Raw genomic sequence first — 19,156 nt, forward strand, 5'->3', positions numbered from 1 at the left:
AAATTTTCTGTTTTATAACCCAGTCTTAACCAGCATTCATTTTCAGGTAATACCTTTTTAACATAATGTCGCTGTCTGCCGGAAACCTCGTCTTGTCCAAATATGGTCAGTTTCACAAATCAATACTAATGGTCAGTCTCCACGTGGTAAGTTATTTTAACACATTGTTGAAAATAGCTTGAGAACAACTCTATTAACTGGCGTTAAAACACTTCACCTGTCTGAGAAGTGTCATACAACTTCAACTCTGCTTGACTCAGCGGGAGCCTCATGGCATTATGTCGCCTCAAGATTGAAAGTCTGGATGTTTTTTTTAGACAAAAGCAAGTCAAAACAGTTAGGTTAGTTACATTTGAGTATAGTAGGAGCATTCATGTTATGAACAGTATGCGCTTTCACAACGTGTTGTGTGTTTGCTTCTCTAAGGAGCTGCACCGGAGAAATCAGCTGCACCAGGATCCAAGCAAAACTAAGGCCCTGCAAACCATCATTGAGATGAAGGTAAGTACAATTTACAGCCTAACAATCACATGCATGCACCGCATAAGCAACCCGAGTGAGTAATGAATAAGGTGTGTCAACATCAAGATTCAATCACAACTTTCAAATGTCGTACTTGCAGAAATGTGCAATCATAAACGAAAAAAAATTAAACCCTATTACCCCTGCAGACCAGCAACTTGTACAGCAACTTAAATATGTTTTGAGCACAAAATCATACAATATGCCAGATTTCAATCACTGAGAATGCTCTATTTGATTTAATTTCGAGCTCATTATGGCATCTTGGATTTAATTCAGATAAAATAAAGCATTCGAGTGTGGAGTTTGCATCTTCTATCCATGCATGTGTGGGTTTTCTCCGGGTACTCCACCTTCCTCCCAGATTAATTGAAGACTCCAAAATGTCAATATTATGACGTGAGTGTTTGTTTATATGTGTGGTGTGGCTGACTGGTGAGCAGTTGAGGGGTTTTCTTGCAAGACGTTAGCTGAGAAATGCTCCAGCACACATGGAAGAAGTGTTTTCCGATCTTTATCGAGGCAAGGCGCATATTTTACATTAGAACATTTCTCAATAAAATGTCACCAAAAGTGGAAACACAGGTTAATTGTCATCTAATGGTAGAGCACATTTAATTGTTCTGTCTGCACAGGACATTGCTGCCATAAATAATGAAAAAAAAGATCCATTATTTGTAGTAAGTACATATGTAATTTCAAAGTGAAAATTGATAATTTCTTGCGGAATCACTGCTACATAAAATGGCTGGATGGATAAATCATCTAAATAGCCAGTGCAAGATTTAGGAAACTTTAAAGAATGAATACTTTCATGACTTATCCTCATGGATCACACCCATAAATTGTGCTCATTTTTTATTACACTGTATATGTATCTATTATTACAGTGCAGCTGTATCATAGAAATATGTGAGATGTGCTCACATCATAGTCTGAAAGAAAAGACTCGATCTGACAAGCAGAGAAATTCAGGCCATCCAGCGAGCGAATCTCTGTAGACGCCAGCAGCCTCACTGCAGAGGCCTGACATCACTTCCTCAAAATAAATCATGACATCATCGCTGAGCAGACACGGCCGAACCCCCGCTCCAGCCCTTCGCCTTCAATGGCGCGGCCGTCACGTGGTATGCAAACTCTGGTATCCTTGTCGATTAGCACGGCGGATGAGAGGAAGACCCGCCTCCTCTCGGCGTGTGCAGGAAGACACCGCGCCACTCCCCTCTCCAGCTTCCTCTCCTCACTCTGATGCTGATGGAAGCGCCAATAATCCTCCCTCCCCTTCTCTCCTCCTCGCCTAGCCGAGAGCGTGCACAGTGTATAGCCTGCCTGCTGCTGCCATGGAAACAGGTGTGGTTGTTTATGACAGTGAGAGGCCAGCGTGCAAGCAGACTGAGCGAAAGGAAAACATTTAGTGAGCAAATGGACGCACCGGTGATGAAATGTGGACGGAATAAAATCTCTCGCTCTTGAAGGTACGACGACTTGAATCCTTTGCAGGAATTTTAATTGACGGATGTCCGTGTGAGGAGATCTGTAACGTGCATGTGCGGCGCTCATGAGAGTCTTACCTTGCTCCAGTGAGGATTCATTACCACTGTTCTTCTTCAGTGCTTTATGGATGACCCTTCTAACACTTTCATAAGTTCAGAGCCACTTGGACGAAATAAAGTGACCAGAAGGAAGGGAGGAAGTCTGCGTGAGAGGGCACACGGACCATGCCTAATCTTAAAGACGTCGTATTATTTATTTAAAAAAGCAAGGTGCGCTCACAGTCGTAGTCTTGAGACCGGAATCTGCATGGATCTGCAAGCAACAAAATCTGCTGCTTGTACTTTTCTTCCCTATTCCTTCGCACGTTTCTCTCCGGTCTGCTCGTTTGCGCCACATTTCCCAATGGTGATTAGTCCTCTGCACTGTAGCAGCCTAGCAAGCTTCTCAGATGACTGACAGATGCAGGCGCTTGGAGGCATCCCAGAAAACTTCTGCTTTCCTCTCGTTATCGTGATCTACCTCTCTGTGCCTCCGCCAGCCTGCCTTTCTGGACTCCAGTTCAGTTCTAATTTGTTACTTGCAACTTGTGAGCATGCCGCTCCGGATTCTGAAGTGTGTCTCGTCTGCGTGTTTGTGTGCAGGACACCAAAATTGCCTCCCTGGAGCGCAACATTCGAGACCTGGAGGATGAGATCCAAATGTTGAAGGCAAACGGCTTGCTGAACACGGAGGACCGTGAGGAGGAGATCAAGCAGATGGAGGTCTACAAGAACCACACCAAGTTTATGAAGACCAAGGTAGGCATGTATGCATGCATCATATCGAAACTTAACACTGTACGCAAAGAGGGACATGATTGAGGCACGCAGAGAGGAGAATACTGGATGTGGCTGCCGTGTTTAGCATTTAGCACCATCAGCATATGCCTTGTTGGCAGTAATCTCAGAGATGCTTGTGCTGTTTTTTTTGTTGTTTTAGGGGAGTACATGCAGGCAAACAAATAATATTAAATGTAAATGTATTCCCTGAATTCAGCTGCTTTATATTGCTCACTACTTGTGCTCTTGACTTGTGTTTAGCTGCTGAAAGAGCAACGCTATAATCTCTCAAGCGTATGAAGCTTCTGCACCCGACATCTGCCGTCATGCTAACTTGGCCATGTCTCTCTCCAGGGACTCGTCTATCTCTCTGGAGCATTGACTTTCTGTTTATTCACTCCTCCTTGTGTTAGTGGACCAGGCACAGACCAGTCCACAGTTTTGTTATGCTATTTTTAGACCTCTTTTCATCCATCATGAATAGGGATGATGTATAATACATGATGAATGCAGAGGGGAGTCAGTCCCAAATGCATTTTTAATGATAGCAACGTGTGTTGATGAAAATACCGTCAATAGCTTAAACATTCTGATTCCAGTGTGTGTGTGTGTGCGTGTGTGTGTGTGTGTATGTGTGTGTGTGCAGATTGACCAACTCAAGCAGGAGTTGTCCAAGAAGGAGTCCGAGCTGTTGGCTCTTCAGACAAAGTTGGAGACCCTGAACAACCAGAACTCGGACTGCAAACAGCACATAGAGGTGCTCAAAGAGTCTCTCACTGCCAAAGAGCAACGTGCGGCCATCTTGCAAACAGAGGTAACGTCAAACCTGTAGTGAAAGTAGATCAACACGATAATGCAAACATTTCTACCTTCATGTGGAGCTACTGTTGTGGCTTGGGGGTGTGATAGGAACTAAGTCATTGAACCCTTGTTCTTAAAAAAAGAAAGAAAGAAAGAAAGAAAGAAAAAGTTAATTATTGGGCAGATTTTCCAGTCTTGCATTATTTCAAACCAACTGACGGTGTTTTTGTCGTCTGTGTTATGCTTCAGGTGGATGCTCTCCGTCTGCGTTTGGAGGAAAAAGAGTCCTTCCTCAGCAAGAAAACCAAACAGCTGCAGGACTTGACTGAAGAGAAAGGCACTCTTGCTGGAGAAATCAGGGACATGAAGGACATGCTAGAGGTCAAAGAAAGGAAAATCAATGTCCTACAGAAGAAGGTAATGATGACAATTGAAAAAATATATAGATTTTCGTGAAACTTTGACGGATTCACCAGATTAACCTGAGTATATGTGTGGATCTGCATAGTGATTTATCAGAGTCAATTGTTTAGTTTAGTTTCGTTGTACTTGTTTAGAGTATTTGTCAAGGGCCATGTACATGCAACATTAAACTCAAGCATAGAGATGCTCTGTACCAGATTTGAGCTTTATAGCTCATTTCCGACTGCGGTCGATGTGGCAGGTAAGAAAGAATATTAAGAAAAGAGTAGAAAAGTTCAAATAAAAGAGATTTGGAGCCGCAAAATGTATATGCATATCCGTACACATGAAAATTACATTATTCACATAATACAGTAACAAACATTACTCATATGGTATATGCATATATATCCACATAAACTATATTGCTCACATTTGTATAGTAACTTGAGTTGATTTTCCATGCAGTTTCATGGATCAGCTACTAAAACCCTTACGACCTGAAAATAAAAATCTGATTGAGAACTCTCGGTTTTGAGCATTGTCCATAGAAAGGAATCCCAAGAGATACTGTATTTCTACCTCACTGCCTCCAGTGTGTATGTTTGTGTGCTATAAATACTCCCAGTGATACACTTTCTCTCAGCCTGACCTGCTCATGTGTCCTCTGTTGTTTCCTTCTCTTGTCCTCTCATCTAAGTGTTTGTTTTTTGGTCTGTGTTGATGTAAAAATGTAGCACCTCCTGCTGGAGTTATTTGGTTTTAATGCACATACAGTCATGGCTTTTTTTTAACCACGACTGTATATCCCTGTCATTACTGCTTTGATATATGTTTCTTACTGGGGGGGAAAAAATCCATATTATACCCATATTTCATAGTATTAAACTTCTAATCCTCCTCCTCCTCAGATTGAAAACCTGCAGGAGCAACTGCGGGACAAAGACAAGCAGCTAAGCAACCTGAAGGACCGGGTCAAGTCTTTGCAGACCGACTCCACCAACACCGACACTGCCCTGGCCACCCTGGAGGAGGCGCTGTCAGAGAAGGTAAAGCTTAAAGCGTTTGTTTCTTCATAGCTACAGCATGTGATGGCACTCTAAGCAGCTGTATTCAAAAGGACACAGATAAATTGGAATTATTTCCCATTTTTGCTTGATGTGCAACTTCAGTTGCTTAACAGGCCAGGATTTCTGTTGTTGTATTTTGCGCTTCATAATCCGCCACACATTTTCAAGGGCAGACAGGTCTGGACTTCTGGCAGGCCAGTTTCGTACGTGGACTCTCTTACTACGATACCACGCTGTTGTAATGTGTGCAGAATGTGGCTTGGTATTGTCTTGCTATCAGGGATGTCCCTGAATAAGATGTTGCTTGGATGGCAGCATATATTGCTCAAAACCTTCATGAACCTTTCAGCATTCATAGTTTCTTCACAGATGTGCAAGTTACCTATGCCATGGGCACAAACACACCCCCACACCACCACAGCTGCTGGCTTTACAACATTGCACTGATAACAATCCAGATTCTCAAAGTTACTATAGCAACAAACTAGCTTACTTATGCTAAGCTCTTCACAGGACTCGCATGTTGAATCAGTTTGATGACTATATTGCCTCTGATTTTTAAGTTCATTCCAAATTCTTTTTGTGTCGTCAGGAGAGAATCATAGAGCGTCTGAAGGATCAAAGGGAGCGAGAAGACAGAGAACGTGTGGAGGAAGTGGACGCTTACAAGAAGGACAACAAGGATCTCAAGGAGAAAGTCAACAGCCTGCAGATAGAATTAACAGAAAAAGAGGTTTGTGAACCACATGCTTGCGTTATGTGTTATGTCTTAATGTCTTAGCACTCTGTCTTGTTCTTTGTACGCACCTTCAGTCCAGCCTCATTGATCTCAAGGAGCATGCGTCTTCTCTGGCGTCTTCTGGCCTCAAAAAGGACTCGAAGCTCAAGTCCCTGGAGATCGCTATCGAGCAGAAAAAAGAGGAGTGCAGTAAGTTGGAGACGCAATTACAGAAGGTAAGTGTGCATCTGTCAGTGTGATAATATTCCCTCTGTAAACTTTTGAAATATGTGAAAGGTCTCAGCCGTTGTAACATAGATTGCTTTTCTTTATCATAGTCTAGCTTGTGCTGCTCCTGGTAGTTTTAGATATACAAGTGCATCTCAATAGTTTATGTCAGTAGTTCAATTCAAAAAGTAGGAGTCAAATTATACAGATTAATTAAACATATAAATACTGCAGCAGAAGGGAAAATCCAATTTCGGGGTGTATGCATAGCTAGCTAGCTACACGTCGCAAATGCGCTACTTGAGAACGAAAGTGCTCAAGTTGTTTTACAGTGGGGGAGGGGCAACTCATGCCGGGGCCCAAGTACATCACTGGATTAGCCACGCCCCAAAAATCAGGAAAACTTAAATAGTGAAAACAGTTTCCTATCTCCACAATTGAGTTCTACATAGTTCTCAGTCTTCGCAGCTGGTTTCAGCAATCATCTTCAAACTTTTTACAGGATCTTTAAAACGTATACTGTAATAATAATACAAAGAAGAGTTCCACCTCTCATGAAAGGGTATATATTTACAGGTATATATCAATAATTCTAGACAGGATGCTGCACACAAACCACCACCAACTTTTAGCAAAGGTAACTAGTCCCTCGGAGCATGCAGCCGGCTTTCCAAAGACACAATGAGGTTAACTGCGACCCTGATGCTCCTTTAAGTGTCACGACAGTCCTTCCGCCTCCTGCCGCTGTCCCATCGTCTGGTCCTATGCATTTGTCTGCGCTGTGTTCAGATGTAACCATGTATAAAAAAGTGCTGCTGTTGTCTCCTGCCTCACACTGACTCCTAACACGTACTCTCCCATCCCTGACTACCCCCCTTCCCCTTCTGACCCCCTCCCCTCCTCTTGCAACGTAGCAAGCTGAGCAGCTTTTCAGTCACGTGAACAATCCTGTAAGTTCCTCTCGTTGAGCCACGACACGGAACGCATGAGGACAATAACAGACTTTGGGTTTTGACACATGGTGCTCATGTTGGCCCCCTCGGCACACGTGGCTTTGCTTTAACCCCTCCCCCTTTACCCTCCTCACCCAGATGCATGACGATCATTGCACTATAGGAGCTTTACATTGGGCGGCCTTCTGTTTGTGCTTGTCACATCTGTGCTGAATTTGGTTTATATTCCAAAATACACTGAATATTATATGAATCTATTTATGCTAATATTGCGTTGAAATTTATTTCTGGTGAAGCAACAGGAAGCTTATTTAAATGTATTAAAGGGGAATCACTTTTTGTTGTATTTGTTAAAAACAGTCATCATGACTTACAGTAGTACATGATAAATACTGTATGATATGTTCATGAAATCTGCCATTTCACATCTTCTTCCTCTAATTTGAACAAAAAAAACAAAAAAAAACACTGCACCCAAGGAAAAACAACCAATCAGAGACAGAAGGAGTGATTTAGGAGTTGTCAATCATTTGTCGCAGACTCGCGGGGACATTCAAAGCGGGCACACCTGCACGCTAACCTGTTACCTTGTTACGCCAGAAAAGCATCTTATTCGTAATTGAATATTACGAAAGTAAACATCAGTTTGAAGTTTTGTTTTTTACTCTAAATCATTTTTAGGGCAAGTCCATATGAACATTTTTCAGTTTAGTTTAAAGTAGTATAGTTACTTCATTATTTATGTATTTTTTTGGTCTAGTTTATGATTTGTGATGTGATATTATTATTGTGCCTTTTCTAGTACAGAGGAAGACTGGTTAGCACATCCGCCTCACAGTTCTGAGGCTGGTGGTTCGAGTCTGGGCACTAGGCATCCTGTGTAGAGTTTGCATGTTCTCACCGGGTTTGTGTGGGTTTTCGGCTTCCTCCCACATTCCCAAAATATGCATGTTCAGTTTATTGAAGATTCAAAATTGTTCTTCGGTGTGAATGCGAGTGTGAATGGTTGTTATCTATGTGGGTCTAAATGAGCCAATTCAATTGGTTGGCGACCAGCCCAGGGTGTGCTCCGCCTCTTGCCCGAAATCCTCTGAAATGGCCTCCATTTAGCGCTGACCCTTATTAGTAAGAGCGCTATACAAAATGAGTGGTTGGATGAATGGAATTTTTCCAATGGTTAGGAGTTATGTGACTGCACGGTGCAAGACTGGTTAGAGCGTCTGCCTCACAGTTATGAGGACGGGGGTTCAATGCCCGGCCCCGCCTGTGTGGAGTTTGCATGTTCTCCCCGTGCCTGCGTGGGTTTTCTCCAGGCACTCCGGTTTCCTCCCACATCCCAAAAACATGCATGGTAGGTTTATTGACAACTCCAAATTGCCCATAGGTGTGAATGTGCGTGCAAATGGTTGTTTGTTTGTATGTGCCCTATGATTGGCTGGCAACCAGTTCAGGGTGTACCCCGCCTCCTGCCCGATGTAGGTATGGTCCGGATAGGCTCCAGCACGCCCGCGACCCCAGTGAGGAGAAGCGGCTCAGAAAATGAGCCCCCAACCCCAGTGAGGGGAAGCGGCTCAGAAAATGGATGGATGAATTGATGGGTTAGGAGTTATAACGCCACCTATTTCTTTGCATCAGTTTGACAAGCAGCAAATACATTTTCATGCAGACATTTTATTTAAACACCACTCTTTTTCTTCAGGTTTGTGGAGATTGTTCTTGGGAAAAAAAACATGTTCAGTAGTTACAAAAAGTCTACACACCCCTTTTCAAATGCCAGGTTTTTGTGGGATCAAAAAAAAAAAAGTACTGTGCTTCAGTGTAGGTATGGTGTTCTTTTGGTGATGAACAGTGTTGTGTTTGTGCCAAACACACCATTTGGAATTATGGCCAAAAAGATCGACCTAGGTTTCATTAGCCCATAACACATTTTCACACGTGTTTATATTTATGATTTGGCACAAACACAACACTGTTCAGTGTGTTCATCACTAACACAACACCATACCTACAGTAAGCATGGTGGTGGCAGTATCCTGCTTTGGGGTTAAACTTGAATTGCGGTCAATCTGAGGCATTTTAAATGCACTTAACAGGAGTTTGTTTACTTGCTCAATTGGGCCACATCCAGTTATAAGAGGGTGTGCACACTTATGTAACAAAAACATTTCTGTTGTTTATTTTTACTTCCCCTCTTGAAAAAAAATAAGTTGTACAGGTTATAGGTTACAGAAATTGTGGAAAAAGTTTTAATTGTTAATTTTGGTCTCATTTTTTTGACATTACAAAAACCTAGAATTTGACCAGGGTTGTTTTTAGACATTTTATTTCCACTGTGAAAGTGTGGACAACATAAAGATGACATTCAAATATAATAGTGCCTATTTACAACCACCGCAATCAATAGTGGAGTGATGCAAAAAGCAAGCAGGTAAACAAAATAATCATAAGTAAAAAACACAAATAATAAAATAGTGCTGTTTTGTTTCTGAAGTTCTTTTGGACAGTTTTGAATATTTTATATGGTTTTCCAGCACAATCTTGGTTTATTCCTCACACTTAACAAAAATACAGAGTGTGTTGTTTCAAGGGGCCGCTGCAAAGATTTTGTAGCTTTGTTGGGTTTGCATGACATGGTCAACTTTGTTGCATGTTCTCACTCAGTGTTGCCAAGCTTCTCGATCGTGTCAGTGTGGTTAGCTGAGGCCGCGAGCGTGGTCGGCCTTTACCGCAGCGGTTTTGTGTAGGCTGGCGTCGTGCATAACCTGTGTTGACGTGGCTGTTCCCGTCACGTGTACTGTAACGAGTTATGTGGCTTTGTTTGTATTTGTGTGCTTATTAATATACAAACACAGCCCAGTGTTCATACTATGTGTGTTTAAAGGGACTGGGAGTCTAATATGGACGTTGAGCTAATTTATTGCTCCGTTCAAGTGATCGAGCCATCACCACTAATGATGCCCTTGTGTTATTTACTCTCCAACTTTCTTTCAGACAGACAGATAGATGAGAAGAAATCAAGGAGACTAGATAATATACGTACAGTAGTTTGTTTTGGCATCACACAGTTAACTGAGTCCATCTGTGTGTCTGTGTGTGGGGTTTTTTTGGGTTTTTTTTTGTGAAATGCAGAAGGCCCACGAAGTGGAGCATCAGTCTAGCTCTAGAGGGAACCCGGAGTACGTGGACCGAGTGAAGCTGCTGGAGAAGGAGGTGGGCTACTACAAGGACGAGGCCAGCAAGGCTCAGAATGAGGTGGAGAGGCTCCTGGACATCCTGCGGGAGGTGGAGACTGAGAAGAACGACAAAGATAAGAAGATCGCAGAGTTGGAAAGGTAACATACGGCCATACACGTTCCTTGTGTATTGTCTGCTAATGACATAGACACAAAATAATAATAGCACACACAAGTTTTGGCAGGAGGAGGACTAAAACATGTTTGGTGTTTACTCATTTTTCGCTCCACTTAGACTCTAGAGCAGGGGTGTCAAACTCATTTTTGTCGCAGGCCACACTGTAGTTACGGTTTCCCTCAGAGGGCCGTTATGACTGTGAAACCACAAACATTTTTAATCGCCTCATCATATTTACGCATGAAATGTATGAACTAGTTTTGGAATCAGAAATCAAGGGTAATGGGTTTTTCAACTATTATTAATGTTTGGTAACACAAGAATGCTTACAATATCTCAACGTTATCATTTATGATATATGACAATTTGAAATTTTGGTACAGATTTGAAAAAGAATCATGGAAGTTGACACACATAATTTTGGCTTTGTAGGCCACATAAATTTATGTGCTGGGCCGGACATGGCCCCCGGGCCTTGAGTTTGACACCTGTGCTCTAGCGTAATAACACATAATTCTACACTGGTCAAATTTATTGTGGAAGATTTTTTTTTTTGCCGTCTCTTAGAACAATTTTGACATGCTGAATCCAACTATCACATTGGTTTTGTTCAATCTGGTCAACGTTTTGAATTCTGTCTTCTTCTTTTTTTTACATTTTTGCTAACATGTACATGTATTTTATACCAGGGGTTATCAACGTGAGGGGTGAGTCTTAATTGTAAGAAATGAAATGTCTATTGTCTATGAATTAAATACATACAATATTAACTGTCTAATACTCAATTTACAGTAAACGACGTTTGTGACATTTGATAAATAAATTGTTAGAAAATGATTTTTTTTTTCTCTTAAAAGCAGATCTCAGATGAGAAATATTAATAAAGAAACAACCAATAATGTCACAAAAATGTAATTTATTTGGTAAGAAACATACATTTACTTTCACAATCAACTTAGCATTCAACCCTGACCTGAAAAAGACAAAATGGATGTCATTTTCGGATTCAGCAATGCACAATTGTCTTAAATCAGTTGATAAAACATAGACAATCTACACACAAAAAAATTAAATTGTAACACATTGTAACTTCACGTTTGAAAATTAGGCTTTGTCTATTTTGTTTTTGTTTTTTTTGTATTATTAACCTGCAACATTAGGAGCAAATGCACAATGCAGTGAGATCCAACACAAGAACCTTATCAATTATGCATTTTTTGTTTTACTTATAAAAGCATTAATTTTACAAAATACAGTATATACACTGTATATTATTGTGGTTGCATTTTGCAATGGTGTACAAATGCACTGCATCATACCGAAAGGTGCTCATTTTTATCTATCACAAATATTGTGCTCTACATGTAGCTCAATACAGAAAAAAAGTCTGCCATTATCAAATATCAAGTAATTCGAAACAGTGCATTGTTTTCTTTGGGAAGGCCCATTTTTTGATACTGCTCTTATAATATCTTGTGGGTGTATTGTTCCAACTTGATCTTTTGGCGGTTCAATTGCAGTCAATGTCTGTGAAGTTCTGCGTGCTGCATATTTATTCCATTTGGCTTAAAGACCACAGTATGTGCCACATTATTTGACATGGTTGCATGTTCCACAGTGGATCTAATAATGATTTACTGTACAGTAATACACGTGATCTGTGGCAATTGTGGTCCATAATAATTAGAAGCAGCAAAGAGTTCTACGTATTATCTCTATTGGTGTTGTGCATCTAGACTTGTTGATGAGAGCAGACTGATTTATTTGACAGCAACTTCCTGTTGAAAGTCCACTTCATCAGTTGTTATATTAATTTGTTAGAGCCATTTGATTAATTGAATGTTCTTCTTTGCCACCTTTACCCACTTTTCTGCTCTGCTCCCTCTCCCTTTCTTGAACCTCCTTCCACTATTGATCACCTACATCTTTCTTACCCTTTTCCACTATACAATAATTGTCATTTCTAATTCCGTCTCCCTCGCAACTGCGTGTGGCGTTGCCACAAATCCTCCGCTCCCAAACCCCAATCAGTCCCCCTCACACTGCCCCTCGCCCCATCCCACGTACTGGTGGCAGAGCCCCAACTGACCCGCTCCCCTCGATGTCCGCTGCCCCCCAGCAGATAGGGGGCATGGTGTGGGACTTCCTAGGAAAGTGAGTGCTCTGCCCTGGCGCTCGAGCTCGGCGCTGCGGTCTCTGGAACGAGTCACGGATGCTTGCGTCAGAGTGATGCTCGTGGTCACGTGACACAAACATCCCTGCATTATTGTTTGCTTTGACTTTTGTTTTTTTCTACAGTATGCTTGCTTTGCTGCCTTATATTGATTTTTGATTGCTTTAGATTACTAATAATTTGATTGCTAATTTATTAGTTTCCCATCTAATCCATAGTCATACTCATAAATTGGCCAGTGTATGTGTGCTGCGTGTTTATTTTGCTCTCTTTGTTTTTGCATGTGGCATCTGTAAATCAGCAAAGAATTTTTGAGGAAGTCCACTGTGACCATTTAATCAGTTATGAACTTTGTGATACATTAATATACACCATGTGTTCAAAAGTCTTGGGACACATCTGCAGTTCATTCATCAGTTCACCCGTCAGTTGCCCTTTAATCTTACTTCTTCATTTTACCAAGACATTTTGGACAGTGCAAAGGCCCAAAGAGGCACAGCTGGATAAGATTGGTGTGAAAGGGCTTCACCTTTAACCCCATCCAGGTCCAACATCAGTGACCAAGCATTTCAGAAAAGAGTGGAAACTGTTCTAGCTGTAAATTGGAAATGGGCTTTGTCCCCCGACAAAGCCCAATTCCAGCAGGTGTAATGGCCAGATGTCCCAATACCTTTATCCATATAGTGTCGTTAATGTCCAGACTGGCATCTACATCTATATTTAGGATAGATGGAGGGATATGATGTAGTAGCACAAATCACATCAGGTTCAGTACAATAATATTACCTCATGGTAAAAAGTCAAATGTTCTTTTATATTATCCAACCCACCAGAGCCTAGTTTACATATTGTTTCGTAGTGGTCTGGCTGTGTGTACATCTTGGTGTGATTGAATTATTATTTTTTTCTTCAAATTTTCCTGGTAGTACTTTCAAGCATTTTAGCAGACGGGCTGTTTTTTCAATGTTTTGTGCTAATGGGCTGTATTTCCGTGATCGGCGTAAACGGCGAAACAGTCAGTGTAAATCTGCGCGCAGGCGACTTTCACCGCATTTTGGTAATTTTACAGATGAGCTCTAGCCGGCATATTTAAAAGAGGGAGGTTTGCCCCACCGTGGGCCTGATCACGGCCAATTGGAATCATGTCCAATCAAAGTGGCTTCACTCATTCCCTTTATATGTGGCGCACTCACAGTCGACGATGACCCACGCCTATAGCAATGCTGGCCAGTGAGATGATTTCCAAAATATAATAGTAATAATAAAAATAAAAGTGTTCAATGAATTGATTTCTACAATGATTCAGATGGTTTGATGCCGACTGTTCACATATTTATGAATGAAATACTTCTGACATCACCACATAATTGCGCCCCGCCGCAGATGCGCCATCAACAAAAATAGAGCCCAATATGTTTTACATAAAAGCACACACGCACGTGTTTTATGTGTGTGTGGTATTGGCTATTGTTATGCCTCCTCCCACCGTGTGCACGCTCCCCCTTTTAATTTCCGGCCAGCCATCAGTTCACCTCACACCGAACATCCCCGCGACCCCCCCCCCCCCACCCCCCCACACACACACGCACACAAAAACATCACGCACTCTCTTCTCCAAATGCTGCCCACCTCCCCACTCCCCCACACCCTGCCTAACTTGCCCCAACAGATACTAGGGGAAATGTGCTGCCCAGTGGCCTGCATGCAAAGGGGGCTGCTGTGCACAAGCTCCACATGCTCATGAGTGGGGGGCTTTTGTAGGTATGGTCCAGATTCAACTCCTGGTCCCTCAAATATCAGGTCACCTGTGTCCAACCAACCCTGCATCCCTAACTGGTTCTCTCCCCAGCTCTCTCCAGTCTGTTGAATTCCGTTCCTCTGCACCCAAACTCCCTTCCTTATTTCACCGGGCTGATCTTTGCTGTCTGACTGCATGTCTGCTCCCCTGTAGGCTTGGCAGCAGATGCACACGGCTCCGAGTTTTCAAGTGAAAGTGCATCATGCAAATACGACGCTCTCACAGACATCGTGTCGTTCCCCCATGTTGTTTGACAATGAACTTAAGCACATTTTCTACCAAGCAGTACAGCTTAGTGCGCACTTTTTTGTTTCCATTATGGAAACTTGGGAAATGTATTTCACAGTCACGGTAAGGCACGTAAGGGCGGAGCTTGATTCACTGCTGTCCGTTGATTGGTCAGTAGTGAGTCAGATCCAGCTGCAATACGAAAATTTAGCGGAGGAATTTCAGAAATACAGTTATGCCTAAAGATATGACGTTTTATAGTTTTTATTGAGATGCGAGAATGAAACAGTTTGTGCATCATGATTTAAAATCCGATTCTTTGTGCTGAGCCTTCTGGTGTGCCTGCCTTGGTCACTGGGAGGCAGTATAATACCACAGTCATGCACACACAAATTAAGTTTAGTACTTCTTATTCTATTGTGATTTTGTAAGATACTGTAACATTAGTCATTTTTTGTAGAGGATAAAGAATAAATGCTTGTGAGTATTGTTCTATTATCTGTCTAAATGTGTTGCTCCACCGTTTGTTTTCAAATATACGTCTACAATTGTGACTATTAAGGCTTACCATTAGAATGTCAATGCCGTTTTGCATTGTTTGTTAGCAACAAGCTAAGCGGCCTTTCCTAGGGCAAAACTACAGGGGGATTGAAAAGTAACTCCCTATTTTTAAGTACTTGTAATTTATTTCTGAACAATAATTCTTACAAGAAATGAACATGAGAAGAAAGTGTATTGCATGGCATTTTATTTAAAATTCGATATGGGCGCCAGCCACCAGTTTCTCAAGCCAATTTACAAAACGAATTTGGGGCACATCGTAGGAAAAATGACATTTGACGTTTTTGACTATAATATTTTCCTACAATTACAGAGGGATGAAGACAAAAAACAACTCCAACTAAATTTGGTTCTTGTTTAAACAGTCACAGAACTTAAAATGCTGTCAATACACTGTTACTGCTGGGTGGAAACATGACTTGAGTATCTTCATTATGTTCTGGGTCTAATGTCCTGTCTTTCATTTTTTTCTGAATTTCATTTCCTGCTTCCAATGTTTTTTCCACTTGTCCTGTCGTGTCTTCTCTTCTACCATTTCCTCCCCCCGTCTGCAGTCTAGCTCCCAGGTAGGTAACAATCTTACGCCCCACTTCCACCTACCGGTAACTCCTGTTCTAACTCTAGTGTTCCAACTTGTAAGTCTCTTCCCATTGCTAACATGAAGCCATCAAGTCATGTGTGACATGTGCCTTCATGAATGGCACCATTCAAAAACTAATTTTATTCCAAATGTAACCAATCCTTCATGCCACTGCTTGGTTGTGTTTCATGGTTTTGCTCTCACATCTACTTACCTTTTATCTAACCCCTCAAGAATGTGTTTCTTGGAAGATAAATAGTTAAGTCATTAAAATAGTGCCAAGGAGCTGCTCTTAATCACGAGTGCCTTCACAGACAAGGAGGCAAAGACCCGACCAAGAAAGCCGCGAACATCAAACTGGGCCTCCAAGGGGACAAGAAAGGCTTGGGACAGGATGCCCGTAAGGACAGCTCCTTGGAAGGCGGCCACCATTCCAAGGTGTATTTCTACTCATCGTTCGCGCCCCTGCTATGTCACGGAATACTCGTACTCACTTACAGTAATGCTCTCGCATGTTTTCAGGGGTTCACTGAATGCAGAATGATAAACCACAATAATTACACTCACGGGTTTGGGTTTCAAAGTGAGATTTAAAATAGAGTTAGGGTTTCAAATTAGGGTTTAAAACACGTTTAGGATTTTAAAACAGGGTTAGAGTTTCAAAGTAGGGTTTAAAAACTGAGTTAGGGTTTCAAAGTAGGGTTTAAAACAGGTTTAGGGTTTTAAAACAAGGTAAGGGTTTCAAAGCAGGTCTTAAAACAGAATTAGTGTTTCAAAGCAGGGTTAGGGTTTCAAAGTAGGGTTTAAAACAGGGGTAGCATTTCATAACAGGGTTAGAGTTTCAAAATAGGGTTTCAAAACAGGGTATTCGTTTCAAAGTAGGGTTTCGAAATTTGGTTAGGGTTCCAAGTAGGGCTTCAAAATAGCGTTGCGGTTTCATAGTCGGGTTTTCAAACAGGGTTTTGGTTTCAAAGTAGGGTTTCCAAATAGGGTTGGGGTTTCAAAGTACGGTTAAAAAAAGAGTTAGGGTTTCAAAAGTACGGTTTCAAAACAAGGTTTGGGTTGCAAAGTAGGGTTTCAAAAGGATTTAAAATAGGGTTAGGGTTTTAAATTACCCTTTAAAACAGGATTAGGGTTTCAAAACAGGGTTAGGGTTTCAAATTAGGGTTTCAAAATATGGTTTCAAAACAGGGTTAAAATTTCAAAGCAGGGCTTCAATACAGAGTTAAGGTTTCAAAGTCGGGTTTCGAAACAGGGTTTGGATTTCAAAGCAGGGGTTCGAAAAAGGGTCAAGGTTTCCAAGTAGGGTTTAAAACAGGGGTAGGGTTTCAAAACAGGGTTAGGGTTTCAAATTAGGGTTTCAAAATCTATTTGCTGGTGTATTGATTGGTGTTTACATTCCCTTTCCAGTCAAATGCTCGGGTCGGTGCAAAGGAAAAGCAATTGTTTTATTAAAACTTTGATATTTTGACTACAAAAACGTATGAAATTATGAAGAAATAATTCGGGTTGGCAAGTGACCATGGTATAAGCGGGTTAATGCCCTTCACTGTGGACAATTATCAGGGATGAATGAACTTCGCTGAGGCCACCGTGTTCCGATGCGCGTCGTTTCACGCCTCCACATCGGCCATTCATCCCTGATAATCGCACACCTCGTCGGGCATTAACCCCAGCGTATACGTGTCCCATCTTGTATGATCGTTGACATAACTCATAAATGTTCTGACTGGCTCATAAATTCCAATTATAAAAACTTTGTCTAAGGATCCCAAATGGATAAAGAAAAGTAAATGCAGATGTTGTTTGAAATCATTTGACGTCTCCTCCATGGGGGAAATTATTTGGTGAGATAAGGGCATATAAAGAATCAGAATAATACACATCTATTTACTCAAATGTCACAAATTATCATAATTTCTTATCGAGAAGTCTAGAATTTAGGGTCTGGAAAAAATTTGGAAATCTCAAATGTGTAGGAACACTGTATCTAACACAGACAGTACAATAGGAACAGTACTGTATTTTTTTAAATATACATTTTATGCTGTTTTGTGTTCAAATATGTTGAACGTGTTTTAAAAGTGCGATTTAATAAGTTTGTTCAAAGCAAGGGTTGCCAAACTTTTCGAAACTGAGAGCTACTGAATAATGTGAAGGGCAACGAGTTCGATACACGCATTTGAAATGCTCAAATTACGGAACGACACGGATGATTTTAATGATTTCTCAGAATAGTCAGTTTGGAAACAGATATCAGCCATGAATACGCAACACAAACGAGAAACTGTTCTCAAGTGCCTTACCTGGTTAAGCAACGGAAGTTATTTTGGCAAATTCACACGTTCACTGTACTCACACTGACGTTCATGGTGAACTCATGGTGTCTGTCACTCAGCTGGAGGACTTGATGAACACACTTGAAAGGACGAGGCAAGAACTGGATTCCACCAAGCAGCGTCTCTCGTCCACGCAGCAGTCTCTGCAGGAGCGCGACAGCCACCTCACCAACATGAGGCAAGAACGCAGGAAGCAGCTGGAGGAGATTCTAGAGATGAAGTGAGCGTCATCACCTTGCACTTTTTTTTTTTTTTTTTGGTGTCTGTTGGGGGATTTGTTTCTGAATTTGAACACAAATGATCTCCTCACTTTAGGACAACCAAAGGTGTTCAGTGGATGCAGATCACGTTTGACAGAAAAACCTGACGGTAGAGGCGGGTTCGCTTTTATCTTCACAGCGCTGCCGTGTCAGCATTCATTTCACCAGCACACAACTTTTCCAGAGAATATACCCAGTTGCCAGGCAACCAACCGAGGCGCCAGAAAGTCGCTACATAGGAGCAGATTAATTTGAATTCCATTATTTATTATTTAGAGCATTCATTTGAAATCCAGCAGCACAGTGAGCTAGTGGTTAGGACATCTGCCTCACAGTCGCTAGGTTCTGGGTTTGTCTGCATTTGTATGCTCCCAATTTACTGGGTGGGTTTTCTCCAGGTACTCCAGCTTCCTCCCACATTTCAAAAACACATTAGGCCCGCCGCACAATTAGCGACACCGCCGAACATGACTGATCTGGAAAATCGCCAACAACAATCGACGACCCACACACACACACACACACACCTGGCGCACGTGTACCAACTCAATGGAAAAAGTACGACCCCTAGTGTTCTTTTCAGGAAACAACATTTTGAGGCGCCACATAGTATAATTTGATTGAACCACAAAAATCATAGCACGATTGTCAAGAAAGAAAGAAGTGGCCACTGTAGCTATATTATAATAATACAAAGAGAAAAAATAGAGCATGTGGATATTTCAGTCTGGTGACTAATGTCGGATGGGATCGGCTCCAGCTCACCCGTAACCCTAATGACGACAAGCGATATAGAAAAGAGCTGGCTAGATACATCAAAATATATGGTCTTTTTTTTTTTTTTTTATCACAGTGTCATC

General features: G+C 41.6%; 1 protein-coding gene across 4 annotated transcripts in view; it reads left to right on the plus strand.

The window, feature by feature from the left end:
- Positions 1–19,156, plus strand: part of erc2 (ELKS/RAB6-interacting/CAST family member 2) — a 43,134-nt gene that overhangs the window by 17,912 nt on the left and 6,066 nt on the right. For 2 of the 4 annotated variants that reach the window (XM_061784683.1, XM_061784684.1), the window contains 12 exons: positions 427–501; positions 2,658–2,813; positions 3,481–3,648; positions 3,885–4,052; positions 4,949–5,086; positions 5,700–5,840; positions 5,921–6,061; positions 6,968–7,003; positions 10,136–10,338; positions 12,389–12,511; positions 16,012–16,135; positions 18,096–18,256. In XM_061784683.1, coding sequence (XP_061640667.1) covers positions 427–501; positions 2,658–2,813; positions 3,481–3,648; positions 3,885–4,052; positions 4,949–5,086; positions 5,700–5,840; positions 5,921–6,061; positions 6,968–7,003; positions 10,136–10,338; positions 12,389–12,511; positions 16,012–16,135; positions 18,096–18,256 — 1,634 coding nt within the window. The remainder of the gene's footprint in view (positions 1–426; positions 502–2,657; positions 2,814–3,480; positions 3,649–3,884; positions 4,053–4,948; positions 5,087–5,699; positions 5,841–5,920; positions 6,062–6,967; positions 7,004–10,135; positions 10,339–12,388; positions 12,512–16,011; positions 16,136–18,095; positions 18,257–19,156) is intronic. The other 2 variants (XM_061784686.1, XM_061784685.1) reach the window with 2 other exon arrangements.

The sequence above is a fragment of the Phyllopteryx taeniolatus genome, chromosome 9 (assembly GCF_024500385.1).
Source record: "Phyllopteryx taeniolatus isolate TA_2022b chromosome 9, UOR_Ptae_1.2, whole genome shotgun sequence".
NCBI classification, from domain to species: Eukaryota; Metazoa; Chordata; class Actinopteri; order Syngnathiformes; family Syngnathidae; genus Phyllopteryx; species Phyllopteryx taeniolatus.